The following is a 26,563-nucleotide window of genomic DNA, read 5'->3' on the forward strand; positions in this document are numbered from 1 at the left end:
GGCACCTTTCCCGGGCAAAGCCCCTGAACCTGATTAGGATCCAGCCATGCAGACTGTGAACAGGGGCCGCTGAGCAGAATGCATTGTCGGGGTTCCTCCAGCTCCGCCCGGGAAGCTGCATAGCGCCGTGCGGGCCAGTGAGAGCGGAGCGCCGCGGTAGAGGTTGTTTATGTGCAGTGCTGGGTTAGGGTTCCGCCCACCGAGAGGTATCTGTGATCGCAGGGCAGCAGACCAGACACAGACTACAGGCAGCACAGAGAGTGTAAAATGGCGCACAGCTGTCGGTGGCGGTTCCCAGCTCGGCCCGGAGGGAGCTGCAACTCCGGTACCGGGAGGAGAGCGGGCCGTGTCCGGGTTACCGCCTCTCTGCGAAGCGTCTCGTCCGGAGCTCCTCATAACGCATCCTTCGGGCTCGGACCCGGGTTTGACGCTGCACTACAGGTCTCCTCGGTTATCGGGAGCAACCTGCAGAAATTTCGGGATGTTTTGGGGGAATCGAGTGGATCGAGCAGCGGGGAGGTAAGCAAGACCGGTTACCGGAGGTTAACCCCGGTAACAGCGCCGGTTACCCCGGTTACAACACCGGTTACCCCGGTTACAGCAGCGGTTAAAACGGTTGTACTCTGTGAAGAGATGAAGAGCTATAACGGTTACTCTCTCTCTGCACAACCGTTGACATTTCCTCCTCCTTTAACATTAAGTGTTGTGGCTGTGTGAAGCAGCAAAACTTGTCATTTCCAGGATGCTCTTGTTATAACTTTGAGTTAATTGCGTGGCCTTAAACTCATTACACTCTATTAAAACTGTTTTAATGTTAAGAATAGTTACAAAAACAACACATTTATGCTCTGAAAGGTGCTACTGGAGAGAAAGTTTTCAGTTCATCTCAGTGGGAGTGAGAGAGAGGACCAGGCTACAGACACATCCAGGCAGGCCTTAAACTCTTTTTATTTAACACTAATGTTGTTTTAATGTTAACAATAGTTACAAAACAACACAAAAATCACATTTATAATCAGAAAGGTCCTACTGGAGAGAAAGTTTTCTTCATCTCAGTGGTACATCCATGCATGCTAACAGTAGTGTAGCTACCAAAACACCAAAACACCAGGATTAAACCCTCCCTAGTTGTTATTATAATGTTAATAACAACATATAGTTAACACACAGCAGCTACACTGTGTATAACTAAGCTGTTACACTACTGGCTTTACTAGTTAACTGTGAGCTACTTGACATTAGCTTGATGTGAAGCCTTCTAATACATCAACACTATCAAAAGTCCTGTATTACCATTAATATTAAGGTTTTTTACAGTTAAATACATGTGTTGTATCACATAATAGTGTCCCTGTGGTGTAATATACCATGTGGACCTTAAAGATAATAGTGTAAATACGTGTTTTAAAACAATAACTGTGAGCTACTTGACATTAGCTTGATGTGAAGCCTTCTAATACATCAACACACTAAAAGTTATCCTCTATTAGCTTTGATATTCATGTTTTTTACAGTTAAATATATGTGTTTTATCTTATAATAGTGTCCCTGTGGTGTAATATAACATGTGGACCTTAGAGATAATAGTGTAAATATGCCAACTTGAAGGAGGACACAATTGTGGTTTGTTAACAAGCTAACTTAGCATCTCTATCATTCACTTTACTTTCACATTTGGTCATCTTTTATCAGCTAAACTAGCTTTAGTGTTTACAACATGAGCTCAATAATAGTATAGCATGAGGACCTTACAGATAATAGTGTAAATATGTCAACTTAAAGGAGGAGGACACACAATTGTGGTTTGTTAACAAGCTAACTTAGCATCATATCCAGAGGAAGCTTATTATCCACTTTACTTTCTCATTTGATCATGTTTTATCAGCTAACCAGCTTTAGTATGAACAACATGAGCTCTCACTGGGCTGGCTGTGTTTAGTAGTGTAGTGAAGGTGTCAAAGCTTGCAGCCAGAGAGGCTAAGCTATAATAGCTGATTGGTTAGCTCGCATGCTAACTAGCTGTCTACATCTCTACACCTACATCATGCTGGTGTTAAAGCTGCAGGTTTGCTGTGTTTACCAGCTTATTACCACGCAGCTGGTTAAAGCCTGGTAGCTAAAGTTGTCTGGAGCTGGAGCTCACACACACACACTACTAAATGATTGCTGTTTAGTGTTAAGCTAGGACAGCTACCATGCTACGCACTACGCCACGCTAGCCACATCGGGGCTATTGCTGATGCATAGGAAAAATGGGAGGTGGACATGTTTTCCCCCTTCTCTCTCTCTCTCTCTCTCTCTACACACAGCACAGTGCGAAGCTATTACCACAATAATATCGCTTTTATAATGCTTTCGAGATGCAGCCACATACTCAAACCCACTCTCTGCAGTGCTGAGGTGCTAATGAGAGCACATCTGCAGGGTTTGCTGTGTGATTTTAGCAGAGAAATTGAGACTTTGCTATAGTGACAGTGCGCATGTAGGGCTGGCTACAATAACAACGAGCCCCTTCTTGACGGACCGTGTGATGTGGGGGTGTGTTCGCCTTAGCGAACTACCATCTTCCTTCTCCATGATGAGCAGCATGCGTTTTTCATTGCAGTGGGAGTAACGTTACACTGTGTGGGGATGTTTACCACCAACTCCAGTTGCTCCACAGACTGCTTATTTTGGTTGGAGAACAGCAGTAGCAGTAGCATGCACACTTAGTTAGACATTTAGGTATGTTTTTTTTTTTATTATTCTGAACTTGAAAACATGCTTGGGATTTTTACATACATTTTTTGAGTCATGATTTTGGAGATTATAATAACTGCTATTATAATGTAGCAGTCAGACTTTGTAGAATAATTTGAAAATATTTCCTTTTTAACATCCAAGTTTCATGATAAATTTTATTTGAAATATCATATTTGTGAGCAAATCACTTCTTCAGTAATCAGGAGTCCCTTATACTCCTAAAGACTGGCAATAATAGCAGTGTTTTGGATGTGTGTAGAGATGCACCGATCCTACTTTTTCAGTACCGGTACTGATATCTGGGCTTTGGGTATCGGCCGATACCATCTTCCTTCTCCATGATGAGCAGCATGCGTTTTTCATTGCAGTGGGAGTAACGTTACACTGTGTGGGGATGTTTACCACCAACTCCAGTTGCTCCACAGACTGCTTATTTTGGTTGGAGCACAGCAGTCCTTTGCATGCACACTAGTTGTAGACATTTATTATTTTTTTATTCTGAACTTGAAAACATGCTTGAGATTTTTTACATACATTTTGAGTCATGATTTGGAGATTATAATAACTCCTATTATAGTGTAGCAGTCAGACTTTGTAGAATAATGGAAAATACTTCCTTTCTAACATCCAAGTTTCATGATAAACTATTATTTGAAATATCATATTTGTGAGCACTTCTTCAGTAATCAGGAGTCCCTTATACTCCTCAAGACTGGCAATAATAGCAGTGTTTTGGATGTGTGTAGAGATGCACTGATCCTACTTTTTCAGTCCCGGTACCGATATCTGGGCTTTGGGTATCGGGCCGATACCATCTTCCTTCTCCATGATGAGCAGCAGCATGCGTTTTTCATTGCAGTGGGAGTATCGTTACACTGTGTGGGGATGTTTACCACCAACTCCAGTTGCTCCACAGACTTGCTTATTTTGGTTGGAGCACAGCAGTCTTTGCATGCACACTAGTTGTAAACAGATACAAAATAATAACAAACAAAACAAGAGTAATAGTGTCCGAAAAGGGGTAGGTAGAAGTAAAACTTATATTTCCCTACCCCTTTCTCACTTCTCCTCTAATAACTCATCATAGAATGATAATATAATATAATATAATATAATATAATATATAAACTATCCCAGATCTATTTACATCCCAAATTAAATATATGAACAGCATCCCAAGTTTATTTACAACCCACATATCCATCCGGAGTTAAAAAGTAGATATAAACCAACCCTTAATATTTGTGAGCAAATCACTTCTTCAGTAATCAGGAGTCCCTTATACTCCTAAAGACTGGCAATAATAGCAGTGTTTTGGATGTGTGTAGAGATGCACCGATCCTACTTTTTCAGTCCTGGTATACCGATATCTGGGCTTTGGGTATCGGCCGATACCATCTTCCTTCTCCAGGATATAATGTATATAGTATATTAATATAGAATTGAATAATAAGAAGAATAGATCGGACCCATTGCCACTGATACCCGATCCAGCTAAGTCTCTATCGGCCCGATATCTGATTCGGTATCGGTGCATCCCTAGATGTGTGGACCATTAAATCTCTATGGAACGTGCAAACACAGCATAATGAATTAATTGGTTTTGAATTACATTTTGTACTTTCAATCAGTGTTTTATGATTTCTGGAGAAAAGCATTTTTACTTGAAATATCAGTTTTGTGTTCAAATATATTTGTTAAGCTTTTTAAGTCCCTACTTTGAAAAACTGTCAATAGATGAGAGTATAACAGTATTTGGGCTGTGTAAAGAAAGACAGACATAATTAACATTGCAGACAGAGCATAGTGACATCCTTGATTTTATATACATCTGTGCTTTACATCACAGCTTTATGATATTCCAGAGAAACATTAATGTTAAACATCATCTTTATAGGCAGATTTTTCAAAGCTTTTTAAGTAATAAGGAGTCCCGCCTCCCCCCTACTCCAGTGAATGAGAATATAGCAGTATTTGGGATGTGTGGAGACAGACTGGATCATTAAATCCCCATGGAACCTGAAGCCTATGGAAGTTGCGGACACAGCATGGTGATTTCATTGAGAGGCAGTGTAGTGCCTGTCTGGCCAGACCAGGGCAGGATTGTTCAGGCTTACTGCAGCCTGCTGAGCTCACAGGGCGACCCTGAACAGAGCGCCAGCCGGACACTTGGCCACCCCTCCTTCCTCCATCCAGGCAGAAAAGACCCAAATCCACTTCAGACAAACACAACCCCGTCTGAGAGGCAGAGCAACTTTTCTTCTGACAGCTGCCACTTTGGAATGGATTACTAAGCCTATTGGGGTGGCTCAAAAGGGTGCTTGTCGGCTGTTGCTGTCCAAATGAAGGCATTTGTTCGCTTTTGTATGTGTGTGGGGAATTAATTTTCTTGATCTGGCCAAATTGCCGTTGCTTATTTTGATGCCGAGTGCAGTCCACGTAGATGTTTCTTGTAAATGTGTGACCTTATCACCTACAACCTCAACCACTATCACTGTCCACCTAACAAGACTTTGCATAATTTTCCCCTTTTGTTCTTGCTCCATTATATCTTGCCTTCTGCTGCATCCCTTCCACTCACACATTATTACCAATGTTTAATCATTCATACAAAAGTGCAGCTGAATAGATGTATCAACCCAAACGTCTCTGCCTCACTGGTTTGAGAGAAATAGTGTGTTTGAGCGGAAGGGGCTTCAGTCCAGCAGGTGTTTGGCCTATTTAAATGGAAGAACCCCCACCCAACCCCCAGCTCCCCATCGTCCCCCCTCCACCCGCTTACCCATCCCAGAGACAGCGTGTGGATTGGAGCAGGAAGCTTTGTGTCTGCTTTTATTCTAGCTCTCACAAAGTGCGGGCGGCTGAAAGAGCGCAGGCAGGGATATCAAAGAGTGCGGGGCGACCCCCCTCCTCCCAACGGGACAACGCTGGGAGGAGAATTAGTCACAGACCCTCCCATCCATGGCTTTATTCTGCTACAGCAGAATGCTTTAGGAGTTGCCTGACTGGGAGAAAGGCGGCAATTGTGTTGTCTTTCTTACTCTTTGTGTACGTGTGTGTGTGTGTGTGCGCGTGTGTGTGTGTGTGTGTGTGTGTGGTGGTGGTAGTAGTAGGGGTAGGGGTAGGGGTGTCCCTCAGACTTTATGTCCCCTATTGCACTCAGGAGTAGGCGTGTCTTCTTTGTCTTTATTTTGATTAGAACTTCAATTCAAGCTGCCTGCCTGGGTAGGTAGGAGGGGGTGTGTGTCTGTGGTTGCCTGCCACCCTGTGTGAGTGAGTGAGTGTGTGTGTGTGTGTGTGTGTGCGAGAGAGACACCATGCGCACGTGCCAATCAATCAGTCTGTTTGTCTTTGTCCGTTGACTGTCCTCGTCTCCTTATGTGCGAGGTGTAGGAAGAGGAGTCATCTTGCCCCGGAAAGTGTTTGTTTTGGTCAGTGTGCTGTCGAGCAAATGTGAAACAGTTGAAAAAAAACAGTTGACACTTGAAAAAACAAATGTCCACCTTTTGCTCGGGGCCGACAGGGGTCACAAAGCCACTGTGCCACTGTGTAATTCACTCTGGTGAAGGAAACATAATGTTCTAATCAGTGGCTAAGATTGGATCTATTACTAAAATGCCCTGTGGTATTACTCATTTTTGCTGCTTTGTATAATATCTGTTTCAGATGTGATTCTTGGAATTCCTCTTGAGATGTGTGTCATCAGAGGGGCATATAAGAGTATGAGCTCATCATCACCAATTTGCATTCCAGGAAGCGATGAGGCATCATGTCTGTACAGTAAATCCAAGAGGAAAGCTTCCTGGAATGTGTCAAGAAAATGTTGTTTTCAGGCGAGTAGGGAGGAGTGACTTCTTAAGATGTGTTCCCCAAACATCAAACTGACTGACGGGATCCTAACCTGAAAACTTAACACATCTATTTGACATCCTTCCTCTCAGTGTGACTCACATTCCTGTTCTGATGTTTTTCTGTCTCAAAGTGGGTATCTTCTGACTTTAAAAGGTACAATGCGTAAGATATTGCCAGAATTATATTTTGAAACATTCAATGAACTAACATGATCAACAGAATGTGAAGAGGTTACAGTGTTGACATTATGTCAAAGACGTCTATATATTGTGTTGCAGAGATATCTACTGAACGAACACCTATCTTCCGATTTGATACTATCACGATACTTGGGTGCCGATTCGATATGTATTGCGATTTTACAAGTATTGCGATTTTATATTGTGATTTATTGCGATTTTTGACAACTTTTTTTAACACTAGACCATGGGAAAAAGTTGAATCATACACTTCTAGGGCTTTTACATTGGAAAATATCTAAATGAATACAGCAAAATTGTTTGATTTTCAGCATGTATGTAGTCAGAGAGTGTCTTGAAGTGAAATATATCAGTCATTCTCAGGAATTATTTCTTAATTTTTTTCCATTTACCCAAAAATTAAAGAATAGACATTTCTCTCAGAAATTCTTATTTCTATATACTATATGTATTTTGTATATACAGTGCCCTTTTTTAACACCTTATTTTGAAAACTGGACATAGTCACATGTGTATACTTCCACTAACTTCGCCAAGTCCGTCTCCTGTTACCTCCATTCTCTTTATACAGCCATGGTCAGCTCCACCGGGGCCGTTTGAGTGCATTTAACATAAATGTCAGTATATGGGGTGCTCTATAGTTGTCGCGTTGGCTGATTTGACAACGGAGATGCGAGCGCCGGCTGGCTTGACCGCACCTTACCTCAATACTATAACGTTTCCTGTCCATGACAGAGTTAGCAAGCAGCTTTATCCATGATGTTTAGCTCTGTTTTTCCTGCAATGTGTGAAACCCAAAGTGTTTACATACTTTACTGTATGTGTAGTGTTTACCACTATGAATTAAAAATGTGCAGGTCATATCCACATGGACCATCCACAAAGACTCTAATGAAGCAAATATATCGATTCTGGCATTAAAAAATGGATTTCAAAATCGTAAATCAAAATACATAGGTGAATTGATTTTTTCCCCCACCCCTACTAACCGACTAGCCCCGGCCCGTCCTGTCTTGTATTACCACTTGTTCCTCAAGAGGTGATAGTGAGTCACGGACGAAGAAGTAGAGCTGCCCCGAGAGCTTGCCAATAATATATACATAGGTTTTGACGGACTCCCAGTTAGCAGTTAGCTCGAATTCAGCCAGTGCAAACCCCAGCACCAGGGGTCTGATCTCAGGGGACTGTCCTGGCTGATCGGCAAACTTTCTGTGGCTGCCGTTACACAGGTTAGACCCAGTGCTCCACCAGCCCGCTGTGACTCCTGGCGCTGGCTGAATCAGAGATTTTGTGGGTGCTGTCTATCAAACTAAACTATCAAAGCGTACATTGACCATACAGCCCCCGGTGAGCCCCCAGATGGCTAACGTAAACTATAGGCCAACGCCACACATGAAGTTTGTACGATAGCAGTGTTATTTTGACCGGCTCTCAGAGTTTCAGCAGTTTGGTTGAATTTTGCATATTCTTGCCGTGCTGTTAATTAGTAGTTGGCTTTTTTTATGTGACTGATGACTGTAATATTAGATAGTATGGACCCAGTAGTAGAGGTGAAATACTGCCCCCTATTTCTTTGAAGCATGTGGCTAGGCATTACACACACATCAAATGTAATGGCATATATAGCACCCATTGCCAGGTCACAGTGGCTCTAGACTATTAGACTAATATGGGGTGCTTGTGAGGAATTTAAGCTTATTCAAAAGTTGCACTCATTGTATCGTTAATAAGATTCACTTCAATTGCCGCAAACTTCAGAGAATAATGAGGGCAAAATAGCGTCACCGATCTGTTTTAACTGAATATTCTCTGGTCTAGCACAACTAAAAACACAAAAACACTGAATCCGTCAGCATGTAAGCGTGTCGTTCACTATCTAATCTGTTTGTAACCGGTATCGACAGCTTCATTTCACCTATCTCTCCTCCGCTCCGTGTGTGTGCGTGTGCGTGTGCGTGTGCGTGTGCGTGTGTGTGTGTGTGTGTGTGTGTGGAGAGGCTAAGCCCCGTACTCGGTGAAACACGAGAGTAGAGGATATTAATGATCGTGGGAAATTGTGTGAAAAATTAGTTTTTATAAAAGTTATTGAACAACATAACAAGTAGATTAGTATCATAAGTAATAAACTGTGACTGCGTGAGAGTTTGCTGATGATGATTGCACAAGTAGTGGTCAGTTTTTTCGATAACATCTTGTAAAATATGATCGCTGAATTATCAGTGCTGTGTATAGTCAAACTGCTCCTTGAAAGGACCATACTATGTTTGTGTGTTTAACATATTTACTTCTGTTCAGGCATACTCAAGTTAAATAGTTAACTTAATTTATTTTATTAAGTGTTAAGTTTTAATGTGAAATCACCTCGGGAAGTGTTGACCATGCCAGCGAGATGTGTATAAGTGTATAATAAGAGATGTACACATTTTGGCACATTTTTTGTGTTGGGTTGTCAGAAAGCCGGTTTGAAACATTGCAGTGATGAACTAGATGTTATTACCTGTCTTGCATAGCGTGATGAATGACACGTAGAGCAAAAAACAGTGACGACAACTGACATTACAACTCATGAACAATTTAGCCACTGGTACTCAATAAGTGCTGATGTTCAGTACCTAGCTTTTGCTGTGTTAAATGAACATCATGCTTCTTCCTTAATGTTGCAAGGGAAAGTAAATAGCTATTGCAAATTAGCTGCATATGAAGATCATTTGTAGGAGACATGGTCGGCTGATCACGATAAGAGTTTTTTTTTTGGGTTAGTGAACTTGTTCTTTTATCCGCTTCCGTTATTTTGTCTGTTTATACTCTTCTGATTCCACCAAATTATGGGCTTTATGTGATTACAGCTTTTATGAGCACCTGCAGGCTAAAGCTGTGTACACAAACTCTCACTAATGAGGACTATAAAGGGGGTTAAAATTAATCTTAATCCATCTTAATCTGGTATTCCATAATCAAGTAATTCAAAGTGTAGATCGTTTCAGAGTAACTTTTCTAAGTTACACCCTGGTTTATGCCCTGTCTGGAACACTGGTCCCCAATCTGCAGCCCGTCGTCAGTTTGATTTCTCCTAAATGTGGTGTTGAAAGGCAGTAAAAGTCCCGTTAGCTTTCTCAGAGTGCAAAAGCGCTGTCAAAATGATATAAAGGCGTATACCTCAAACCAAAATCATATCCGTCTCATAACTTTTAGGGACAGTCCCTTGCACCCTCTGAAAATGATAATGTTGCTTCCACAATGACTTGGAGTGCTTTCCCTTTCTCTATCTTTTAGTGATTTATATCAAGTACTTTATGCATTGATCAGTTACATGAGATGTGACAGACCAGCAGGAAGTTAAACTGCTCAGGTTGTCATGGTGAGACTGAGGCACCGTTCAGACCTGGCATTAACATGCATCCTGGGTGATCCGATCACAAGTGGACAGCTGTACAGGTGTGAATGCACTCAAGACGCATTGAGATCCGATCACTCAGACCACATTCAGAGGTGGTCTGGGCCACATATGGCCACATTCTTTTAGCAGTGTGTACGCAAATGTGTCCTGGGCCACATTAAGAACCGCCTACTCAACTGACGTCCCGCTTGGATCCGTGGAGTCTTACTGAGCATCTCATGTTAATAGACAGACGTGAGCGCTTGTCTGCCTCGCAGCATGGAAACGGCTTCTGTGCACTATAGTGCACCTGTTGGTACAACTGTACAAACTTTATAGGCTATTAGAACTTATCTAAATAGGGTATACACACGTAGGCAAAATTGTTGGTACCCTTCCGTTAAAGAAAGAAAAACCTACAATGGTCACTGAAATAACTTGAAACTGACAAAAGTAATAATAAATAAAAATTCACTGAAAATTAAATAATGAAAATCAGATATTGTTTTTGAATTGTGGTTCAACAGAATCATTTTAAAAAACAAACTAATAAAACTGGCCTAGACAAAAATGATGGTACCCTTAACTTAATATTTAGTTGTACAACCTTTCGAGGCAATCACTTCAATCGAGTGATTTCTGTAACTCTCAATGAGACTTCTGCACCTGTCGACAGGTATGTTGGCCCACTCCTCGTGAGCAAACTGCTCCAGCTGTCTCAGGTTTGAAGGGTGCCTTCTCCAGACTGCATGTTTCAGCTCCTTCCACAGATGTTCAATAGGATTTAGATCAGGGCTCATAGAAGGCCACTTCAGAATAGTCCAATGTTTTGTTCTTAGCCATTCTTGGGTGTTTTTAGCTGTGTTTTGGGTCATTATCCTGTTTGAGGACCCATGACCTGCGACTGAGACCAAGCTTTCTGACACTGGGCAGCACATTTCGCTCCAGAATGCCTTGATTGTGTTCAGATTTCATTGCACCCTGCACAGATTCAAGACACCCTGTGCCAGATGCAGCAAAGCAGCCCCATAACATAACCTAGCCTCCTCCATGTTTCACATTAGGTACAGTGTTCTTTTCTTTGGATGCTTCATCTCTTCGTCTGTGAACATAGAGCTGATGTGACTTGCCAAAAAGCTCCAGTTTTGTCTCATCTGTCCAAAGGACATTCTCCCAAAAGCTTTGTGGCTTGTCAATATGCATTTTGGCAAATTCCAGTCTCGCTTTTTTATGATTTGCGTCCTCCTCGGTTGTCTTCCATTAAGTCTACTTTGGCTCAAACAGCGACGGATGGTGCGATCTGACACTGATGTACCTTGACCTTGGAGTTCACCTCTAATCTCTTTGGAAGTTGTTCTAGGCTCTTTGGTTACCATTCGTATTATCCGTCTCTTCAATATGTCATCAATTTTCCTCTTGCGGCCACGTCCAGGGAGGTTGGCTACAGTCCCATGGACCTTAAACTTCAGAATAATATGTGCAACTGTAGTCACAGGAACGTCAAGCTGCTTGGAGATGGTCTTATAGCCTTCACCTTTAACATGAAGGTCTATAATGTTCTTTCTAATCTCCTGAGACAACTCTCTCCTTAGCTTTCTGTGGTCCATGTTCAGTGTGGTACACACCATGATACCAAACAGCACAGTGACTACTTTTCACCCTTTAAATAGGCAGACTGACTGATTACAAGTTTGAAGACACCTGTGATGCTAATTACAGGACACACCTTAGTTTAACATGTCCCTATGGTCAAATTATTTTACATCTTTTCTAGGGGTACCATCATTTTTGTCTAGGCCAGTTTCATTAGTTTGTTTTTTAAAATGATTCTGTTGAACCATAATTCAAAAACAATATCTGATTTTCATTAGTTCATTTTCAGTGAATTTTTATTTATTATAGCTTTTGTCAGTTTCAAGTTATTTCAGTGACCATTGTGGGTTTTTCTTTCTTTAACGGAAGGGTACCAACAATTTTGCCTACGTGTGTATATCTAGGCTACATACTATCATACTAGGCACGGGAAGTGCATCATTATCATACTGTCGTTGATGTGTCAGTGTTTTTGTTCCGGTGCTCTGCCCGCCCGCCCATTCACTCGCTCTCATCCCAGGCTCTGATGCTCTGTGTGCAGCTCGACGATGCTGCTGGCACGGACATCCCCGGGAATAACCATATGTTTTTTTTTTGTTAATAAAATGTACCCAAAGTCATGAATATGTAGGATATTACTGCAGACATTCCTGTAATCAATGTCTGCTGTATTAGCCATGTGTTAACTTTATGTTTATTTGCATATAGAGCGGGGAAGTGAGATCCGATCACAAGTGGTCACCCAAGACACGTGGAGACGCATTCTAATGCCAGGTGTGAACAGAATCACTTAGAGCTGTCCACTTGTGATCGGATCACCCAAGACGCATGTTAATGCCAACTCTGAACGGAGCCACTGACAGCAAGAACCGGCGAAGTTGAAGAAGTACTTAAACATTTGTAACTTGTGATCAAAAACATTCTTGCACACTCCTCAGCTGATGAAATTGAAAGGAGAAAAGTGAAACTCCAAGTCCTTCCAGTAACCGTTTTACCCCCCTGCATGTTGCAAGGCAAGGTAGTACGTGAACCATACCTTGCTAGTCTACTACAGTGTTTGTTTACTTCTTGAAGTTACCTCCCGGTGCCCGCTCTACTATAGAGCTCATGGTGAGACTTGTGTTTCACACGCTGCTGCTTTGTGTTCGGCAGCCAGTGGGAGGGAAGCGAGTGAGCGAGCAATGAGTGACTGACTGTGTTTGGGAGCATGGCAGAGGACTGGAATAAGGGAGAGGAAAGGGGAGGCTTGTCGTGTGTGTGGGAGGCCAGTTTAGATTGGGATTTGGCAAGCTTCTGCATGAGCATGTAAAAATCCCAAACCCCTTTCATCCTCAGTGCTCCCAGGAGACGACTGCGCTCCCTCTGTTGTTGATGGTGCATGTGGTCAAGATGCTGCTTCCTCGTCTCCTCTTTTCTCTCGTCTTCACCCTCCTCCCACAGCCCTCCTCCTTTTCCCACTCGTGTTTGCTTGCTGGCCTCGCCTGTGCACCCCTCCCCCGCATCCTCACTCCTATGTTCTGCTTGTTTACATCTTGCTGTGCAGTTCACGAATCATGTGCGCATGTATGAGCGTGCGTGCACATGAACCTGTGCAGTCCGCTCTCTGCGTGTTGTGATGTCATTGACTGCTACTCGCACTGCCACAGCGAGTCAGAGCCGGCCGTTGGTACTCCGCCCCCCTCCGCTCTGCAACAACACCAACCCAGAGCAGCAGCTTGCTCAGAGAGGAGAGGTTGCTGGTATTACTGGGGGGAGAGGGGAAGAGGAGAGGGATGCGCAAGGAGACGAGGAGTGGAGGATGCTCAGATCAGTATTGCCTGCCAGGATAAACAGCACTATTAACTGTCTGTTATTGTGGTTTGTTTATATGTAGAACAGATGAAAGAGACACATTAGTGCTTTTAATATTTTTTTATTATGGTGTGCGTGTTTCAGACACATTCAGGCATCAATTATTCACATGGCAATGTGTGTAACTTAGCTGGTGCTAATCAGTTTGCATGTGCACACACTTGCGTGGACTACACTTGGATAGCAGCTGCTCCACAAACTGGGCCAACGAGACCTCAACTGCATCCCCACACGCTGCTATAAATAAACATGATTAAATGACATGCTCACCTCCACTCTTAAACACACACACACTGATTGCAAGAAGTAGTGGCACGGATCAGGATTGCTGAAGATGTTAATCATCCTTTAGTGATGTTCTCTGTTGCACATCTCAAGGCTTTACTGAGGCATGAGAGGAAAGATTGATGTACAGTCTGAGTCTACTCATATCACATTTACAGTTTCATCCATCATTTCTGGATCCGCCACCACCATTGAAATGAAGTCACAAAGAAGATTAAAACGTTCAAGTCAGTAATTAAATAAGTGGAATATCAAGTGCCACTTGTGATCTATTTGCTTACATGTGTTTCTGGGATATAGCATGTCTTTGTTGTACAAAAACACAGCACTTCATTGACTACATACTGTATAATCTCTCAGGTTAGGTTCTCATATGCCTTTTGACACACATGCCAGATAGATGCGTGATGAGTCTTTGTTGGTGCTCCTTCAATATGTTTATAATCACTTGTAAGTGATAACTGATAAGTAATAACACCTAAGTTCCCAGTGGAAGAAAGGGAACTCATGGAGCATGTGACACAGTTGTGTTTGTCATGGAGTGACAGGTGAAAAACGTTGATAATAGTTTATCTTATGAGGCGACAAGGTCAGACTGTCAAAATATAGTACGCTATAGTATAATATCTTGCCAACTATTTGATGAATGAACTGAATGAGTATAGACCTTCATAGTAGGGGTAGGGGAAATTATCGATACAGCACAGTATCTCAATATTTTTTGTTGCGATATTGTATCGATACACAGATGTCGAGTATCGATCTATTATTATATGAACTATTAGCATCTTAAAAATCAGAAAGCTGACTGTAAGTACTTCTGAGACTGATGAGAGTTTAACCAAGGCTGAGGATATACATGTAGGCAACAGCATTGCCTTTTCCTCTGGTGCCAACCTCAAGCCACACGTCCCATTTTTTGCCTCACTAGTGGAAAGGACGTAAGCTGATGTGGAATGAGCATTAAAGCCTCACAAGGCTGTTAACATGGTTATAGAATATAGGCCTCATTTTCTTTAACGTGCCTTTGCTCTGGCTGTCTTTCTAGCTGTCTATGTATGACCAACCACCTTAGCATTTTACTGTTCCCTCAGGGAGCAGGAACGCAGTGCGACTTGTTAGTCACCCAGAAAGATTTGGTCGTTTGCAATTCAAACTGTCTGCTGTGGGTTCTCCTACTGCAGGCATGTTATCCCAAAAGCCAGAGAAACATGAGAGCACCAGAGTAAGCCAGCAGGCAAAAGTGAGATTGAGGACATCATTATAGCCTATAGCCTGGTCTTCGTCTTCGTCTGACTTCAAAAATGACTCAAGTGTTGCACATCTAGGCCAACTGACAATTATGTGCCATGACGGATGCTGTAAATTTGACCTATTAACCAACATAGCTTCTTCCCTGTATTTTGGCATTATGGTCACAAAACATTCATAAGTGTTCTTTATCTTTTTTTTGTAGGAAGAAGCGTTTGGAGGTTTTGGACCAGCTGAGCAGAAAAGAATACAGAGCCCGTCAACAACCCCTTCAGGTAAAATTACTTAAAAGTAACTCCCTACTGGTCCATCAGGGACCCTGTTGTCTCGAGATGCATGTACAGGTTGTCTATATCTAATGCTAACTAAATGGCTTCTGTTTTGTTCTCTTGTTTTATTAGCGGGCCCACCCATACAGGAGAAGAAGCCCAGAGGCCGGCCCCCACGGGCCCTGACTGCCCAGAAAGCTGCTGCAAGTCTACCTTCCCCCTCCTCCCTTCCCTCCCCCACACAGGCCAAACCTGAGGGCCCTGAAAGGCCAGCTGAGAAGGTGAAAAGGCTGCCTGGGAGGCCACCTGGCACCGGGGAAAAAAGAAGAGGTCGACCTCCGTCTTCAAGTAGCAAGAAAGCTTGGAGTACAGGCAGCCATGCAGCAGGGGAGGACGGCAGGCAGGCTGAGTCGGGCATGGACACAGAGGAGGACAAGGCCAGAAAGGGCGCCAAGAGGACGCCACTGGGCTCTGCTCAGTCACATGACACAGAGGCAAAGCCTCCCAAAGGTGGGCGGGGTGAATCCAAAGTTGCCAACCTGAAGAGGCTGAGACAAACTAAACTTGCCCCTCTCAAGTCGCGGCTCAAGACTTTGCCTGGTGTACCCAGACGCAGACGCGGGCGACCGCCCTCAGCTGAGCGACTTAAAGCTGAGGCGGCAGCTGCTGCCGCTGCTGCTGCTGCACAGCTGTCTACCTCCATTGAATATGGGGAAGGGAAACATAAGCCCTTTAGGGTCAGAGGGGGGGATAGAGGCACAGAACCACACACTCCTCAGCAGTCCGCGCTGAGGAGTGTGGACGGGGCTGAGGACTCTTCCGATCCACCTGCCTCCCCGTCTCCCTCAAAGCCAGGCAAGACAGTGGGCCTCAGAAAAAGCCCTCGCCATAGAAAGCCCGTCAGGATTGTCCCCTCTTCTAAACGCACTGATGCAACCATCGCTAAACAGCTGCTGCAGCGCGCTAAGAAAGGAGCGCAGAAGCGACTGGAGAAAGAAGCCGTGGCCATCGGGGGTAGTGGGACAGCAGCCATTGACGCCGGCATCAGGAAGACCCAACTGAAGAACATCAGGCAGTTCATCATGCCTGTGGTCAGCACCGTCTCCCTTCGCATCATCAAAACCCCCAAGCGCTTCATTGAAGATGAGGGCAACTTTGGAACCCCGCCACCCCATATGAAGATAGCACGGTTAGAAACAACCCCCTCATCTGTCTCCACATCTGCCCAGCCCACCTCCACCACCTCCTCTTCCCCCTCTCCTGCACTGGTCTCCTCTACACCTGCTGTTACCAGCACTGGCACCACTGCTCCGACTGACTCCCTCCCCCCTCCTCCACCTCCTGCCCCTGTCCCCACTGTTCCATCAACAGCTGCCAGTCTGCTCAACAGCAACAGCAACAGCGCCGCCAACGGGCGATTTAGCAGCAGCGCGGCGTCTTGCGGCTCAAGTGCAGTATCGCAGCATTCCTCCCAGCTCTCCTCTGCAGAGTCTTCCAGGTCCAGCAGCCCCAGCCTGGATGACTCGTCTTGCGACTCCCAGGCGTCTGAGGCCACGCAGGCTTTATCAGAGCCAGAGGATCACTCTCCGTCCTCGCAGGGAGAGAGGGAGGCCAACCTGTTACACAGCTCGCGGCCTCCCTCTCCTCCCTCTGAGCCGGAGCTGGAGCACGGGTTGGCGGAGAGGAGTCGGCGAGGCCGGAGAGGTCAGGGGGTCGGCCGGGGAGGTCAGGGCCAGAGGGTGAGAGAGACTCTCACCACTGGGGCAAAAAAACCTATCATCAGCCCACCAACAGGAGTGCTGATGTCCTCTACACATGTAAATTCCCAGCAAGCTTCATCCACAGCCTCCTCCTCTTCTTCACCTCCACCTCCCCCTCTCCTCACTCCTCCACAGCCTCCCCAGTCAGCTTCCTCCAATACAGCTGCTATTAGTGAACACCACTCGCAGTCACCCTGGATGACTCACCCCATCCCTCCGTTCCTGTCTGGACCGTCAGTGCTGTCCAGCTTGTCGGACAAACGAAGCCGCTCAATTCTGAGAGAGCCCACCTTCCGCTGGACGTCCCTGTCCCACCCTGGACACCAGTACTTTTCCTCAGCTAAATACGCCAAGGAGGGCCTCATCCGCAAGCCCATATTTGACAACTTCCGACCTCCCCCTCTCACAGCTGAAGACGTGGGGCTGTTGCCCCAAGGTGTCAGTGGAGCAGGGGGAGCCGCTCCAGTGGTGTTCCCCGCTCCAGGCAGCGGAGCAGGGTCGGGGACTCGTCTATTTGCCCCTCATCACTCACACTCCCACCACCAACATCCCTCTTCAGCCCGCTATGATGCGCCGCACCAGAAGCGCAGCCCGTTGCTTCGCGCTCCACGGTTCACACCCAGCGAGGCCCACTCTCGGATATTTGAGTCTGTTACCCTGCAGTCGTCTTCTGGAAGCAGCCCTGGCTCTCTCTCCCCGCACCAGACGTCCTCCAGCTCCAGCAGAACCTCGCGGCGCAGGAGACGACTGATCTCGGCAACAATACGCGGCCATCCACGGTCTCCTTCCCACTCAATGACCAGACGCAGCAGCCAAATGGGAGGCCCGATCTCTATGGGGAAAGGCTCCTCTGAGATGTCTGTGCTGACAGGCTCTGTCTCCTGTAGTAACCCCAGCTCTTTGCCAGGGGTTTCTGCAAATCCACTAGCCACTAGTGCCTTAACTCCTCCTCCTTTCAGCACCTTCTCCACCGTATCCATGGGCCTGGCCCCACAAGCGACACCTGATAACAGGAGAGGGCCTGCTGGAAACCCGTCTCCTTTGTCAACTACATCATCCACTTCTTCCCCACTCTTCCCTCTCTTTCCTTCCAGCGCCCAGGACACAGGGCGAGGAGCTGGGAAAGGAGGTAAAGAGAAAAGCCTGTCAGCTCCCCAGGAACCTGCTCCAAAGGAAAAAGAAAGGGATTCTGAGAAAAATCGAGAGAAAGAGAAGGAAAATAAGAGAGAAGGGAGGAAGGATTTGGAGAAAAGAAGTAAGGTTTCTACACCAGATGGCTCCCCCAACGCAGCTTCCAGCCTGTTTACTGTGGATGGGAGGGACTCCGAAGATGCTCTTTTATCTATCGCTCCAAAAAAGGCTCCTGGGAGAAAAAAATCGACATCAGTTGACATGGTTTCTGACACTGCTTCCTCAGAGGTGCGTGGGCCCCATTCCACTGTTCCCATGTCCATTGCTAAAGGACGTCTGTCAAAGAAAGGCAGACCCTCTGAGAAAGGAGCAGAGATGGAGGATGGGGAAAAGGAGAAAGAGAAACAAAGTGCTCCCAGCCAGCAGACAGCAAGCCTTCCAGGGCAGCCAGGCAGACAACAGCTCCCTGTCTCCTCTCTTGGATCAATGTTGGCACAAGCAGAGAAGCAGCCTGTGACCGACAAGCGGGTAGTTGGACTACTGAAGAAGGCCAAAGCCCAGCTCTTCGAGATAAAGAAGAGTAAGCTGAAGCCTGCAGAGCAGACGAAGGGCCAGGTCAGTTGTTCTGTTCATGTCTTGCCGTTGTAATTATTGTCTCCTCAACAAAGCTTCTCTGTTGCTCTCGTTCTCATCATATAGCCACAAGCAACTGACTTATACATGATGCTTTGAATATTTCCTATAAATAGAAATCAGTGTTTGTACTCAAACTGAAACTTGATAATAGGAAAGTCCCACAGAGGGTGTTCCTCGAGGGGGAATTCTGTTAGCCTCATACATTATGCAGAAAGCAGCACTGGCTGTGCTTTTGAAAGCATTTCCAGAATATACTCTGAATATACTAATCTAAGCATTAGATGGTTGTAGGCAGTCATTGCACATTTTCAAGAAAAGAAAAATTCCCTGGTTGAACTCATCATACCAACCAGAAGCATTGACACTCCTCTGCTCACCTCATCATCATCATCATCATCATCATCATCATCATCATCATCATCATCCTCATCATCCTCATCGTTATTAAACATTGTGCACATGTGCAGTGATAAGAGTTTTATTTGGTTCCATGAAACATTCACAACAAATGAATCCTAAAATGTCAGCTCGTTGCATTGTACATTTGTGACGGTGTATTTGTTATTGTCATGAAGCATGCTCTTCAAATATCTGTCTCACTTTTTGTGGTGCTGTGTTGTGTTGTGTTGTGAGCAGGGTCAAGAGAGTGACTCGTCAGAGGCCTCAGTCCGTGGTCCACGCATCAAGCATGTATGTCGTCGTGCAGCTGTGGCTCTCGGCCGTAATCGGGCGGTGTTCCCTGACGACATGCCCACACTTAGTGCCTTGCCCTGGGAGGAGAGAGAGAAGATCCTATCTTCCATGGGAAATGATGGTAAGGCCGCTCAACTTACCTCTCATTTGACCTGCGTGTGGATTACAACCTCTTGGCTGTCGCTCTTAAGCCTTGGACATACTTTCCGTGTTCGGTCATCCTGGGTCCGTGTCGGTCTGGCGTTCCACGCATGCGCATTTTCTGATCCACTCTCCATTCTAGTTGGTAGCGGTAATGCACCATAACTTTGTTTGCCAGGATTTCAGCGCCATTTGGCCATTGTATTACTTTAAAGACGAATTATATAAATGTGGGTAACAGCGGATCTCCTCGCACGACCTCTCTTGAAAACAAGCATCCACTTTTTTTTATCTTCTTCTTCTTCTTGGCAAACCAGCTAGAGGTGCATTAGCCACCAATTAGACTGGAGTGTGGAACGAAACTGGAGCATGCTCTGTCGGAGTGCTTCCTATGCATACAGTCTGCACGGTCACAAATTTTGGGCTGCATGCAGACGTCCACATAGGACTCTTAATAATCTAATTTTCTAATTTTCGTCACGTAGACCGAAGTGGACCCTCACGGACATGCGGAAAGTATGAATTGGCTTTTAGACTTGGCTTTTAAAGTAACAATTTTATTGATAGCAGTACAGGAAAATACTGAATAAGAATTGATAAAACTTCACACAAAACTTGCCTGATCTGAGTGGGGTCTTGGTTACCACCACTGCTCGACATAGATATTAAGTACATTTGGTAAAGTGATGTGTTTACAGTTCAATGTAAAGCACTCTGACTTACAGAACAGTTTGATCTTAGTTGAGCGTTTGTTATTTATGACACAACATCTGTGTGAGTCCTGAAAAAGTTCTGCAGCATGCGGTGACGACAAACTAATCACAGGAGCAGCAGAGAAATCCAGTCATCAATGAGATGAGAGCACAAGTACACAGTGAAGTGGTGATGGAACGAGCAGAGTTTGGCTGCCCCGTTCCTGTTATTTTTGACTGCTTTCAGGCCATGTTGGAACATGTGAAATGTTGCGAGGCCAGAGGCCCTGATGTCAGCGACATATCAATAGCTCAGTTATATCATTCCCATGTTGGCCTGGTCATTTAATCTGAGCACATCTGTGTTTTAGACAAGCTCCTGGATCTCATATATTATGTTTGACATAGTGGATGTATTAAAATATATTTTAAATTGAAGTATTTCTTTCCATTGAAACTCTTACTGTTCACACAGCTGAGCCTTGTTTTTGACTTACTTAATTTAGATTTTTACCAAACCTTGAGCCATTGAGCAAAGAAGACAGTGTATCTTAAAGGAGATTATTGAAAATATTAGATATGAAGTGCTATAATTTAAGGATGTATACTGTATGGCATATATAATGAGTCTTAATCCAATGTTTTCATTTGTTAAATTATTGGCTGAATCAGTTCAGTTTTTTCTCCTTCAATATTATAAATGTATAATGCTTAAATGTGCTAAACAACCCTGGTGAGTCAAGCAAATCCTGTACAGTGGAAACCACTTATAGTGATCACAGTTACAGTGATAAACTGCTTATATGGATCAAAAGGGACAGAATCATTCCTTTACAAATGCTGTTTATATAATTTGCTTATAGTAATCAAGTAGTCTGCTAACAGTGTTCATTATGGGTCTTTTCATACATGACGACATATGATAAAAAATGTAAAACTAGGGTAATTCTATTTTTTTTTTAACTTTACTCCCATGATACTTTGCCTCACGGTAACACGTCTGCCTCCGGCTGGCTACCTGAGGCTGATGCTGCGTGCACATTGAAATCATAACGGGAAAAAGAAAGTCATTTTCTCTCCATGAAAAAAGGAAGTCTCCTCGAAGCTTATGACAAACTGCCAAAAACAAGCCAAGATGCAGCAGCAAAACTTGGTGTTCCTCAGGCTACCTCGTGTAGTCTACTCAAACAACGAGATACAGTTGTGGCTGCTAGTGACGGAGACTGAAAACGAATGTGCACGGGGAGAGCACCTGTGGTTGAAGCAGCAACCGCTGTACCATTGTTGTTTTGACACAGCCAATAACATTCAGTAAATAGAGAAGCTGTCTGTTTCATTACTTTATACAAATGTCAATTAGATGGGAATATAGATGAGAAATAAAGAAAAGAAATTTGGCTTACAGTGATCAATTTGACCCGGACAGATGTGATCACTACAAGAAGTTTCCTCTCTACTACTGTGTGTCAGTAATGATGATCTGTCTGTGATGTATCTCTTCTTACAGACAAGTCATCAGTAGCAGGCTCCGAGGAGGCAGAGCCTCAGTCCCCTCCCATAAAGCCACGGGAGACACGGCAGAAGGCCGTTCAAGAAGCTCCTCCCAAGAAGGGGCGTCGGTCGCGACGCTGTGGCCAATGCTCAGGCTGCCAAGTTCCAGAAGATTGTGGTGTCTGCACCAACTGTCTCGACAAGCCTAAATTTGGAGGAAGAAACATTAAAAAGCAATGCTGCAAGTGAGTCCGGGCTGTTTGTCGCAATAGAATATTGTAATTATTAAGCAAGTCTTGAATAACATTTCATAACAAATACATTTTTAAGAAATTAAAGGCTGATATGTGTCTCTGTCTACAGGATGAGGAAGTGTCAGAACTTGCAGTGGATGCCCTCAAAGATGTTTCTTCAGAAGCAAGGCAAAGGCAAGAAAGACAAGAAAAAGAACAAGCTGTCTGATAAGAAGGAGGGTCTCAATCCGGTAAAAGGACCGATCCCAGAGTCCGGCCCTAAACACACTCCTGCACCTCCAAAGGAGGAGCCTCCCCGCAAAAAGAGCGAAACTCCTCCGCTCAAATTGGGAGAGGAGAAGTCAAGACAGCAGCCACTGTCAAAGCAATCATCCCCAGCCCTCGCATCTTCCCCCTCCCCAGTTGAACCCCCTCAGGCGCCCGGCACAGTCACAGCCCAGACTCCGTCTCCAGCCCTCACGCCAGATGCCAAACCGCTCTCAGCCACGAGCAGCGTCAGCAGCAAGAAGGGACACAAACCGCAACAGTCTGTACCGACCTCGTCCTCCTCGTCCTCGTCATCCTCCTCTTCCACTTCGTCATCTTCGTCATCCTCATCATCTTCCTCCCCGTCATCTTCAGCCCAGAATTCCCCCTCCCAGTCTACGCAGTCTCACCAACCATCACAACAACAACAACAACAACAACAACAACAGCAGCAGCAGCAGCAGCAGCAACGGCCTCTCACCAGTCAGGCACCTTCAAAAAAAGATGCTTCACCCAAGATTCCTCTGAGCGAGCCCAAGAAGAAGCCCCAGCAGCACTCATCACAACAGCAGAGCTCAACTACAACCATTTCAGATACAGGTACAATTTTTGCGAGGAAAAACTGTGGCCATTTTCAAAGGGTTCACTTGACCTTTGACCTCAAGATATGTGAAGGAAAATGGTTTCTATGGTTACCAACGAATCTCCCCTATATAGACATGCCCACTTTATGATAATCACATGCAGTTTTGGGGCAAGTCATAGTCAAGTCAGCTCACTGACACACTGACATCTGTTGTTGCCTGTTGGGCTGCAGTTTCCCATATTATGATTTAAGCATTTTTTATGCTAAATGCAGTACCTGTGAGGGTTTCTGGACAATAATTGTCATTGTTTTGTGTTGTTAAATGAATTCCAATAATAAATATATACATACATTTGTATAAAGCAAGCAGATTTTCCCACTCCCATGTTGATGAGAGTATTAAATACTTGACAAATCTCCCTTTAAGGTACATTTTGAACAGATAAAAAATGTGTGATTAATTCGCAATTAATCGAGGTTAACTATGGACATCACGATTAAATATTTTAATTGATTGACAGCCCTAATTAATATATAGTTTATACTTAACTCTATTCTTATTTGAATATTATGTCCTGTCTCTTTTTCATAGTTGAATCAAAACAGTTGAAGAAGCCAACTTCTCGCTCTGTTCCTCCATCTCCTAAACAGAGACCAAAAGACAAGGTAAGAAGTAGTCACTGTGTGATATTTATCTAATTGCTTTTTATTTTATCATTTCAACACAATTTTCATCAAAACTTTGAATGCTCACTGAACAGATCACTTATATTTTCTGATATCCACCCTCCCCTGTCACTCTCCTCTTGTCCAATAAACACAAGAAGCCGCTGACCACTAAACCCCCCAGCAGCAGTACTTTAAACTGGCTAAGCACTCCCTCGACTAGGGGCCAGGCGAAGCCCAGAGCGCCCTGCGACGGAGTGCATCGTATCAGAGTGGATTTCAAAAGGGACCAGGATGTGGAGAAGGTGTGGGAGGCTGGCGGCCTCAGCCTGCTCACCTCTGTGCCTGTCACGCCCCGGGTGCTCTGCTTCCTATGTGCGAGCAGTGGAAATGTTGAGGTAAAAATAAAATGGTCATTGTCTTGAAACCGCTTTGTCAGAGCAATGTTTAAACTTATATTCTAACAGTCTCTGTTTCTCTCTATCTACAGTTTGTCTTCTGCCAGGTGTGTTGCGAACCGTTCCATCTCTTTTGCCTGGGGGAGTCGGAGCGCCCTCTCCAGGAGCAGTTCGAGAACTGGTGTTGTCGACGCTGCAGGTTCTGCCAGGCCTGTGGACGCCAGCACCAAAAAACTAAAGTAAGCCGTTCAGTACAGTTCTGTTCCTTTTGAAAGCTGCACACAAAAGCAGCTTAGTGTGGAGTGACAGCGTGTAAAGGCTGGAGAATCTTCCTTAGAAAGAAGCCTGCTAGCTTTGCCAGCAGACATCACTTAATCAGCTTCTTGGATTCCTGCCATGATTTTATTATTTAACTCAAGTCCTGTGAAGAATGTGCATGGTGTGAGCTTTGTATGGTTGTCACTTTAGGATTATGTATAAACATATTTGGTCTACACAACACAATCAAACGCCTGTTGGATTGTTTTGTCCCGTTGTTACATGTTAATAAGTTGTATAGATTTGTTGGTTATTGGTCATTAAACAAAGGCAGCAGATGACCTGAATGCAAAGAAATGGATTTCTTGCAACTAGAAATAAATCTCTACCTAAAGGGCATTACGTCTTTTATTACCTTGATTGGCTTTTATCTGAGATCAAAGAGCTGCCTCGACAACAGCAGGCACTCTCTGAGTCATTCGTGGCATTGAGAGTCTGAAATCTCAGCTCCTGGTGAGGCCACTGGAATTTCAAATTGCTGCAGATACATAAAATTTTGCACAATCTGTGCTAGATGATCTTTAAAATCCTACTTAAAGGTGACCTATATAGTTTCAAAGTTTATAATCGGTATTGCTCACCAAACATTAACACTCATTTTCGGTGTATTTGAGGTATAACTAATGTGTTGAGTGCATTTTCTTCCTCAAAAACATTTGCAAAGTGGATTTTTCTCAAACGTTTGAAGCCCGCAGTCTTCTTCCCTGCCTTTGCTGGTGCATTGCTATGTTTCTTGGCACATTACCGCCACCTGTAGATCAGTGGAATAGTGTGACACCGTTGACAGGAATGTGTAATGCATGATGCGTTACCTGCATGCGGATGCAAGTGCAATAAAACATATTGCTCCATAGCGCTACTATTGGCCAAAAACTCCACAAGGTACCTTTAATGCACCGTAAACATTAAGCACAGATTCATTGCCAGACAAATGGATAGAAAGTCTCATGAAACAGTTGTTAACTTGTCCGTAGCTTTTTTATTTTTAGTGTGTAAGTATGCCTTTAATGCTAAAATGCATTGACTGCATTTGCCACTTAAGTGGTTGTCTACAAAGCCTGCCAAGCTCTATACAGCCCACACTATAGCTGCATCGTAATGCCTTTAATAATGATGTTCCATGAAGTCCACGATGAATGTGCCCCTCAATAAACTGTAGTTATATCCCTGCATAAAAGTTTAGGTACACTGATCTTCTTTTGAAAACAGTCATGTTGCATCCAACACGTTCATTCATTTCAAATCAACGCTGATTGGCTAAGGTGAATACTACCATTATAGGTCAAAAGCAGGTGACTTAATATCTAATTCGCTGTGAGCAGAACTGCGTTGTTTGTTGTGCGTGAACATTTTTACGTTGCTTCTTTTGATATCTAAATAATCTCATCTCACTTTGGGCTTGTGTCACTGTAGCAGCAGCTGCTAGAGTGCGATAAGTGCCGTAACAGCTATCACCCGGAGTGCCTGGGTCCCAACCACCCTACCAGACCCACCAAGAAGAAGAGAGTCTGGGTATGAATACTCTTCCTTTAGACTCCTCTTCACCCTCTCACCTTTATGTAACTGTAACAGTTTCACCAGTGTCTGACCAACGTTAGCATTATGCTCACACATTTTGTTTTCCTACCTCTCCTTTTGTTCACACATCTTTCCAGCCTCTCACGACAGTGCTACTTACACTCACGGGACCCTCTCCCTGGCAGCGTCTATAAAAACATCTCACAGTGTCACTTTCACACCATCCCTGCTCTTTACACAACTGCTTGCAAGTTTCTACCATGTAGTCACCATGCTGCTTTATGTGTTCTGTCTTTTCAGGTGTGCACCAAGTGTGTGCGTTGTAAGAGTTGTGGAGCCACTAAACCTGGGAAGTCCTGGGATGCCCAGTGGTCACATGACTTCTCCATGTGTCATGACTGTGCCAAACTCTTTGCTAAAGGTAAGTGACAACAAGCATGTGGCGCCCAAAATGCTGTTCACGGTTAAGGAGTCAGTACATATACCCCACTAGTATTCTTTCTGAGATTAAAGGAGAAGGATTTCTTAAAGGTATAATATGTTACATTTGTTGTTTGGTGTTTGTAAACACACCACATTCAAAGTTGGCCCCACCTCTGTGGCTCAACGAGCCT

General features: G+C 44.4%; 1 protein-coding gene across 7 annotated transcripts in view; it reads left to right on the top strand.

Annotated features, from left to right (window-relative positions):
* The first annotated feature begins 155 nt into the window (after window positions 1–155).
* The window catches only part of kmt2a (lysine (K)-specific methyltransferase 2A), a 48,608-nt gene continuing 22,200 nt past the window's right edge, over window positions 156–26,563 (top strand). For 2 of the 7 annotated variants that reach the window (XM_074641982.1, XM_074641986.1), the window contains exons 1-11: window positions 156–519; window positions 15,356–15,425; window positions 15,552–18,925; window positions 19,583–19,760; window positions 21,980–22,208; window positions 22,327–23,063; window positions 23,642–23,715; window positions 23,874–24,113; window positions 24,206–24,352; window positions 25,845–25,943; window positions 26,250–26,370. In XM_074641982.1, coding sequence (XP_074498083.1) covers window positions 268–519; window positions 15,356–15,425; window positions 15,552–18,925; window positions 19,583–19,760; window positions 21,980–22,208; window positions 22,327–23,063; window positions 23,642–23,715; window positions 23,874–24,113; window positions 24,206–24,352; window positions 25,845–25,943; window positions 26,250–26,370 — 5,521 coding nt within the window. In that variant the 5' untranslated portion in view covers window positions 156–267. The remainder of the gene's footprint in view (window positions 520–15,355; window positions 15,426–15,551; window positions 18,926–19,582; window positions 19,761–21,979; window positions 22,209–22,326; window positions 23,064–23,641; window positions 23,716–23,873; window positions 24,114–24,205; window positions 24,353–25,844; window positions 25,944–26,249; window positions 26,371–26,563) is intronic. The other 5 variants (XM_074641985.1, XM_074641984.1, XM_074641988.1 and 2 more) reach the window with 5 other exon arrangements.

Source organism: Sebastes fasciatus, chromosome 7 (assembly GCF_043250625.1).
Source record: "Sebastes fasciatus isolate fSebFas1 chromosome 7, fSebFas1.pri, whole genome shotgun sequence".
In the NCBI taxonomy this organism is placed as follows: Eukaryota; Metazoa; Chordata; class Actinopteri; order Perciformes; family Sebastidae; genus Sebastes; species Sebastes fasciatus.